This window comes from Chiloscyllium plagiosum, chromosome 29, assembly GCF_004010195.1.
Source record: "Chiloscyllium plagiosum isolate BGI_BamShark_2017 chromosome 29, ASM401019v2, whole genome shotgun sequence".
Taxonomy (NCBI): domain Eukaryota; kingdom Metazoa; phylum Chordata; class Chondrichthyes; order Orectolobiformes; family Hemiscylliidae; genus Chiloscyllium; species Chiloscyllium plagiosum.
In genome coordinates, this window is record NC_057738.1 from 22,943,368 (window position 1) to 22,951,844 (window position 8,477).

The following is an 8,477-nucleotide window of genomic DNA, read 5'->3' on the forward strand; positions in this document are numbered from 1 at the left end:
CCCCCAAGTCCCCCCTCCCTACCTTTTATCTTAGCCTGCTTGGCACACCTTCCTCATTCCTGAAGAAGGGCTTATGCCCGAAACGTCGATTCTCCTGCTCCTTGGATGCTGCCTGACCTGCTGCGCTTTTCCAGCAACATATTTTTCAACTTTTTTTACTTGTACTATTTCTCTTAATTTGCACATGCCATCATTATGCTTCCACTATTTTGCTTTGTCATCTACAAAAATGTAGTTCAGTTCATCTGTAGATCTGCACGTGTTTTTGTGGTAATAAAAATATTGAATCTCTTTATTCGCAAAGAGAAGGTAAAGAAAATGTGTGTATGTTTGAATCTCATTTATTTTCACAAATGTAGTTCATTTTTTTCCCTCTCACTGATAGCTCTACCATAGAGCATATTTTTTCTTCTTGAAAATGTCGGTCTCGTTCTATTTACTCAGGTGATCAGAAGTATATGATGATCATAAGGTTACTGTTCATAGATTTTAGCAGTATGGTGTTATGTGATGTGAGGCATTGAAAGGGAAGACAAACAGATTTTCCAAAGAACTTCGTCATTACTACAGTTCAACATTGTTGCCTTTATTTTCTTTTACTGGATTCCATCATTTTCATTGAGGAAAAATGTTTGCAGAAATAAGTCACAAGTGTTTAAAAAAAACGGATAAGCTACATTTCTTCAAAGAAAGCCAGTGAATTTAAAGCTTATATTCTATGTTAATAGCTTTCTCCCCCATCCTTCCAGAATTGAGAGCAGAAGTTGATATTATTGAACAGATGAGCAGCAGCAGTAGTTCTTCAGATTCAGGAAGTTCCTCTGGCAGTGACGACAGTTCCAGCAGTGATGTGGAAAATGAAGCTCACCCCTCCTCTACACCACCACAGATGCAACCCCAACAGCAACCTCCCTCCCAATCTCAAACCCATCCCCAGCAGCAACCACCACAGCCATACCAGCAGTACAGTAACAGAAATGCTGCGACAAATGGCACCAGCAGACCAGGAAGCAATCAACTTATGAGCACACTTAGTAAGTATGCAATGCTTAACTGCATTCTTAATTTCTTGCTGTTGTACAAGATATACGTTTGTTTCTTCTCTGCAATAGATGTTTGTAATTAGTTGCATTTCACTGAATAATTCAATATTAAGCTAAAGAAAAGCAGCTGCTGATAATATGAGCATTTCTTTTTCTGGCAAGGATGCCCAAACCTGTTGGTTTTTGCAGAGTATTACACTATGTCTGCAGTGATTACATAGTTTCAAGAATATCCCAAAAGGCTGTAGATATCTCCACTTCAAATCAAAAAGCAAAAATGTATTTTCTGTTTGCAAATATTTGAGAATGAAAACAAACTTGTATCAAATTCTCATGTCTTACATCAGGTGTTCTCATTAATTCCCCACATAGGTTGTAAAAATTAGACTCCCATTAACTCCCATGAATTCTGGTATACTGGCTGGAAAATTGATGATGTTGCATGTTGTGAAGATATCCAGAATAATCATAAAATAATAAGTAACACCCAAATGTTTTGAAACCTATGCAGAATTTGCCATAACTACTTAAAAATGTCAAGCTTATGTGAAAGGGTATTATTAGTTCTTCTAGAAATTTTGCAACCAATAGTCCAAGATATTGGAAGATGCCCAGATATAGTATAAGATGCCAACCAGCTTAGTCCCAGGCACGTTCTACTGCAGTTACTTAATGTTATTTTGATTTTCAGTAGCAGTTACAATGAAATCCAGTTTTAATAATAACAGTGAAAACGTCATGCATGGATTCCAGTTTTAAGATCACTCTTCTACTGGTCTATTTGTCCAACCTATGGGTGGAATTTCTACTCATTGGTGTGGCATTGATGAGAAAAATGAGAAAATATGGAGAATGGGAAAAAAAGCAATCTTGACATCAAAAAAATGATTTACAATATTCTCTTAAGCCTTAAATGCTGACTTCAGAATCTAACCATTGAATGGCAACTACCTTATTTCCATGGATTTGCATTCTATTAAACTTCACTTTTAGGAAGGCACAGTGGCTAAGTGGTTAGCACAGCTACCACATAGCACCAGGGACCTGGGTTCAATTCCAACCTTGGGTGACTGTCTGTGTGGCATTTGCACGTTCTCCCCGTGTCTGCTTGGATTTCCTGCCACAATCCAAAGACATGCAGTTTAGGTGAATTGGCCTTGCTAAATTGCCCATAGTGTTCAGGGATGTGTAGGCTAGGTGTATTAGTCAGAGGTAAATATAGGGTAGGGGAAGGGGTCCGGATGGGTTACTGTTCGGAGGGTCGGTGTGGACTTGTTGGGCTGAAAGGCCTGTTTCCACACTGTAGGGATTCTAATTCTTCTCAGTATTCCGTTTTTGTATGCTACAAATTCTAGAATGGCTTTTGAGCATTTGTATCTTACCTGTAGTCAATATCTAGTTTGGTTTAGCATTTTACTCAATATTGCTGTATTGTCATATTTGATGTAGAGGGGTTCTACCACCTCTTCATCCATCTCCATAAGGGTGAGAGAGGCATGAATGCTGTTGCTAGTCTGTGGTCATAAGGACAAAGTGGTCTCAGTCTGTGTGAAAGTGCATATGAGCTCTCTTGGAGCAGATTATGATGCTCATGATAGGCTCTGGACTCCTCATTCTTATTGGTTACGCTGAATTGTTTTCCCACTGATTCATCCTTTGTCACAAAAAATAGTTTGCAAAGGATATTGCTCCCTGTCAGCAATAAGCTGGGGTGGACAAGAGGGCATTATGTACTAGAATTTTATTTTTGATCAACCTCCTGAAACTTGTAGATTGAAAAGCAGCTGCATACAACTTATTGAGAGGCCTTTCTTGTAACATTCCAAAGAATACTTGCAGCATGGATTGGTTCATAAATTTCCTTATAATTCTTTGATAGTGTTGTCCATAAAATGTAAAGGATAAGGAATATTCCGTGGTTTAAGTTCTTTATTCTAATTATGGAATAGTTTATAATTTGAGTACTCTGGTGAACACCACATGGAAGACTTGAGCTTCTACTGCTACAGGCTCCACTTCTCTTTGCAAAATCTTTCCAGGGGCCTTTTCCAGCAACTTGACAGCTGATCTTTGACCTTCTGGTCTTTGGAAGACCAAATCTTTCTATTCAGTTGGGCAGATTCCTATTGAAGCCTGGCTATGAAAGTGGATTCAGTTTCTGACTGCACCTCTCAGACAGGTGGCCCCAGCCATCTTATAATATTTCTTTATAGAAGAGGATTGGCTGTAGAGTAAAAATAATGTGAACGGCTAAGTAAATGTTGCTTACTGCATGTAACATGGACTTTTATTTTTAGGAAATGACTTGCAATTGAGTGAATCTGGAAGCGACAGTGATGATTGAAGTTCTAAGAAAATGGACCACTACCTCCACGATGACCTACCATGGAGATGACATTGCTGTAGAAATTTGCTCAACCATTAGCTAGATTAGTTATTTTCTGTAAAAACATGTGCCCTTTCTGCAGTTTTAATATCAGATGTGAGTATTGGGTAATTAATGGAGTGCTTTTAACTTTAAATATATGTTTAGCTGGGTTTTTTTTTAAAAGTTAAACTAGAATATTTCAGTTTATTTATATATTTTGTCAGGTATTCCAATTTTTTTCTGAAAACTTATTGATCAAAAATATTTTAAATGGAATGTATGTCAAGCTTATGTATTCAGAATTGAACAGACAGCTGAGTATAAACATTTTGATTATGTATAAAGGCATTGTTTACCTTGCATATTGCTATGAATCATAAAAGTTTATATATGTATCACAACACATCACACATTGCAGAAACTAAACAATTCTCTGGGAGAGTCCTGCAAATACCAAGGTGTGTTTGAAGTGACTGATATTTAGCTGGTAGTTTATATTGGTTATTGATATGAATCTTTAATGGATACTAATTTGAACTTTAATACTGAAGTCTTTAGTAAGGAATATAATTTCAACAAAGACGTTCTTAATTAGTAGCAGAATTGCTCATTTTAAAAAAAAATTGTGTAAAGGGTGCTGGACTGGGTTTTAATTTCCAAAAAAGCCTTTTAGGCACGGTGATCTAAACATAAAACAACAATGTGAATGAAATCCATCTGGAACAGCATTAATGTCTTATCATTTAATGGAAAATGAAAAGCTATTTTAATTGTGGCTATCTTGCAATGTTTGTGTTTCCATATAAAATGGACATTTCTTACTGTTTAAGCAGTTCAATGAAAAATTCTATAATCGACATCCATAATATTTTGTTTTTGAATTTCACTCACTTGAATATTTTTAATTTTGTGTGCATAAAGTAGAGAACATTACTGTTTGCGTCTGATTTTGTCTTCTCGCTGTTCACAATCACAGTCAATTATTCCTAATCCTAATGAATGGTTGAGTGATCTGCTCCCGGATCTCCACAAGTAACACTGAGTAACCAGTCATTGGATGCTATGGGGTGGGGTTGCTTTCGGTGATTTATCTTACTGTTTTTGCACCACTTCCTCCTAGCAATGCATCTAAGATAAGACCATCATCTGCAGAATATATGGCTTGTCCATGAATATCACTCTCTAGATTTTCAGCTGGGACAAATAAAGTGCCCATGCATTGCTATAAAATGGTAATTGTTTTCCAAACTTGAGTGATTGTCCTTTCAACGTGGAAGTAGTGAAAGCATACAGTAATATCTTATTTATTTAAGAAATTCATAGTTAATGTTTTTATCATGATTGTGTTAGACTGTAAGTCAGATACTGAAAGCTTTAGTGTGCCAAATCAAAAAGCCGTGAATGGAATAGCATAACTGTTGGTGTGAAATGTTGCAAGGTGCATTATGCTTTACTAAATACTAAATTTCAAAATGAAATGACTAATTGGAGGGAACACCCTTATTTCCTCATACCATTGAAAGGTTAGGATCAGGCTTCTTCTGTTGTTCTCCATTCACCTTTGTCTTTCCCTATCTTTCACATGGTCTTTTATTTTCTCTCTTTCCACATTAAATTGTGTCTTGAACCCATTTTGGGTGACTGTTTCCTAGCCATTTTTCTTTGAACTTATTCTACATTTGTATTGCCCTTCAAGGGGAGAATTTAGTCACACTTGCACTGTGTCTTCTGGACTCTGCAGACTTCCTTTTTCTAGAGAAATTAAACCTACTCCCTTTTATCAGTAAGATTTTAATAACAAGTGTTTCTCTATCTTCCTAAATGTCATAATATTGTTCCAGTGATCACAGGAACTGTACCATGGATAACTTTATTGAAGAGACTGGCAAATCTAAAGTTATTGATCAATGTAATCTTATGTCATTTTTGCAATAGCCATAAATGGATTCACAAATTTATCTTTATTCAGCCATGATGTCTTTTGTTCATTAAAATTTAAATGTCTAACTAGTGCCAGTGACAAATGCATGTTAATTTCACCACTAAGGCAGGATTAGTATTTAAAGTAATATCTCAGGATGAGACCAAGTAGGTTAATAAGCATTGCTTATCCATATTTATTGTGTTTATTTCTTAGTTTTACCCAACACAATGAGGGTTACACTAAAATGGAGTAAGTATCTGTGTCGGTTTGAAAACTAAAGATTGAATAGGTTTACTGTTTTAATTATGTGTCCTGACTGTTAAGTCCTGATTGGGCTGTAGGTAAGCATAAGCTATCCTTACAAAATATTTAAAACATTTAGAGTAACTTTTATACTTTGCAGATTTAAAAAATGTTAATCTTTTACTAGAATCATGCAGTATGAAAACAGACCCTTTGGTCCAATTAGTCCACGCCAACAATGTTCCCAAACTAAACTAATCCCACTTGCTTGCATTTGGCCAATATTCTCCCAAACCTTTCTTATTTGTGTACTTATCCAAAAGTCTTTTAAATGTTGTAACTGTACCTACATACACTATTTTCTCTGGCAGTTCATTCCACACACGAACCATTCTGTGAAAAATGTTGCTCCTCATGTCCTTTTATAAATCTTTCTCCTTGCACCTTAAAAATATGCCCCTTAGTTTTGAACTCACCTGCATAAGGAAAACACACTTATTACTCAGCTTATCTATGCCCCTCATGATTTTATGAACCTTTCTAAAGCTACCTGTCAATCTCCTATGCTTCAGTGGAAAAAGTCTCAGCTATCCAGCCTACTCAAACCCTGCACTCCTGGCAACATTCTGGTGAATCCACACCAAAAGAGCTGTGGATGCTGCACATTGCTGGAAAAACTCAGCAGGCATGGCTGCATCTGAGAGAGAAATCAGAGTTAACGTTTTGGGTCCAAACGTTAACTCTGATTCCTCTTCACAGATGTCACACTTGCTGAGTTTTTCTGGTAAAATTGCACAAATTTAAACCGGATACTTGAATAATTTGATTCACTTCACTAAATAAATTTATGTGTTGTATTCAGAGTATAAGCAAGTTGATAATGATGGTTGTGACTTGTGATCTTTGTTTATCCATTTTAAATGTGCAGCTGGTTTTTAAAAAAGACAAATCAGTAGTTACCCTATTAAACGGTTGATTTAGCAGCTCACATTATACATTCTTAGAATATATTGAGCACTGCTAACAAAAAACATTTTGTCAAATCTTTTTGATCTTGCACTCATCAGGACAGTTCACAAGAATTAGCAATTTGAGGGAACGTGACATTTCTACTGTATGCAATACATTGGTTTGCAAGTGAACTCTGATTAGCAGAGGTGTTGCTATGGATAATGCAACAGTTGCTGATTGACAGTTAACTGCCAGTGTTTGAAATTTAAATCCAAGCAAGGTGACTTATTAATCAAGGCATTGCCTTGAGAAATGAACCAAAGAAAAATAATTTTGGATAGCTATGCAAAGTTGACTGTAGTTTGCATGGTACTAGGATCCACATATTAATCAAATTGGGTAAGGATTTGGTTATAGCTTTGTGATTAGAAAGAGATTTTTATATTTTTAAACTGTTCAAAACTGTTCAAATTCTCCAGCTATAAGGGTAGCAATTAAAATGCCTATAAATAGTTTAATAACCATATTTAAGTTACAGCAGGAATGCAAATCAAAGACATACAGGGTAATTGGTTATAAAACTAACACCTTGTGGTCCTGAAATATGTTATGTAAGTTCAAATATGTAGACTTATAGAGATAGACAGCATGGAAAGACCATTTGGTCCAACTCATCCATGCCAACCAGGTATAGAGTCATAAAGATGTACAGCATAGAAACAGACCCTTTGGTCCAACCTGTCCATCCTAACTTAACCTACTCCCATTTGTCAGCACTTGGCTCATTGCCCTCTAAACCCTTTCTATTCATGTACCCATCCAGATGCCTATTAAATATTGTAATTGTACCAGCCAACACCACTTCCTCTGACTGCTCCTTCTATACACGCACCACCCTTTGCGTGGAAAAAGTTACCTGTTAGGTCCCGTCTAAATCTTCCCTCTCTCGCTTTAAATCTATGCCCACTAATTCTGGACTCCCCCCGCCCCAGGGAAAAGACCATATCCATTTATCCATCTTACATTTAAACTTGAAATTTATTTGCGTCTTCAGACAAAACATCCAGCCCCTGTAGAAACCCAAAGGACAACTGACTCCAAAATGAACGTGCAACAACGTTGCTGTATCGTAATTCCGAGAATACTGAGCACACGTGCAATAATACAGCCGCCGGGTGTGTTTTGGGAGTTCGGCTCCCCGCCTCGCTGCCATTCGGATTGGCTGGCGGCGTGGAGGAGCGTGAGGAACGCAGTGCGGCGGCAGCTTACAGTGACGGAGCTGCACATCGTCCGTACCTCAAGCGGCCATTCCCTTCCCCCACCCCACAGGCCGCAGAGCGAAAACAAAGAGCGGGGCGCGCGCCATGGGCCGCGCTCTCCTTTGAGGCCGATGCAGCGACAGAGATCGCGCCTGAGACGAACGGACCGGAGTGACTCGTAAACGCACCACCGCATCCATCACCCCCCGGCCCCCACACCGGAGGAGGAGGCGGCGGGCGGCCATGGAATTCCAGCAGTTCGTCGACATCGCGGACAAGTGGTGCTACAACACCCCGTTCGAGCTGATCGCCACCGAGGAGGCCGAGAGCCGGCTGGATTTCTACGCGGATCCCGGAGTTTCCTTCTACGTGCTGTGCCCGGACAGCGATTTCAGGGATAATTTCGTGAGTGAGCGAGAGCCCCTGCATTTCCCCCCTGGGAGCTATATCTTCCCTCTATCCCTTCCCGCTGCTCCCGGTAGGAATTCGGGCTTGTCCTTGCTGCGACACTTCGCGAGTCCACGGGCTATCGGGCCCCTCCGTCCGACACCTCCCCCTCATCCTCATCCCTCATCCTCATCTTCTTTTACCCTCGAATCTCTCCCCCCCGCCTCCCCCAATCAGAAATCCACCCGAGGGACTCCGCGGCCGACCCGTTGACTCTAATTTCCATTCCACCCTTTATCGTT

At 38.9% G+C, this 8,477-nt stretch overlaps 2 protein-coding genes across 2 annotated transcripts in view; both read left to right on the forward strand.

The window, feature by feature from the left end:
* eaf1 (ELL associated factor 1) overlaps nt 1-5,423 on the forward strand; it is a 20,917-nt gene extending 15,494 nt beyond the window's left edge. The window contains exons 5-6 of the mRNA XM_043719275.1: nt 750-1,034; nt 3,341-5,423. Coding sequence (XP_043575210.1) covers nt 750-1,034; nt 3,341-3,387 — 332 coding nt within the window. The 3' untranslated portion in view covers nt 3,388-5,423. The remainder of the gene's footprint in view (nt 1-749; nt 1,035-3,340) is intronic.
* Nucleotides 5,424-7,571: 2,148 nt separating this feature from the next.
* The window catches only part of mturn (maturin, neural progenitor differentiation regulator homolog (Xenopus)), a 30,382-nt gene continuing 29,476 nt past the window's right edge, over nt 7,572-8,477 (forward strand). Inside the window, exon 1 of the mRNA XM_043719276.1 lies at nt 7,572-8,193. Coding sequence (XP_043575211.1) covers nt 8,032-8,193 — 162 coding nt within the window. The 5' untranslated portion in view covers nt 7,572-8,031. The remainder of the gene's footprint in view (nt 8,194-8,477) is intronic.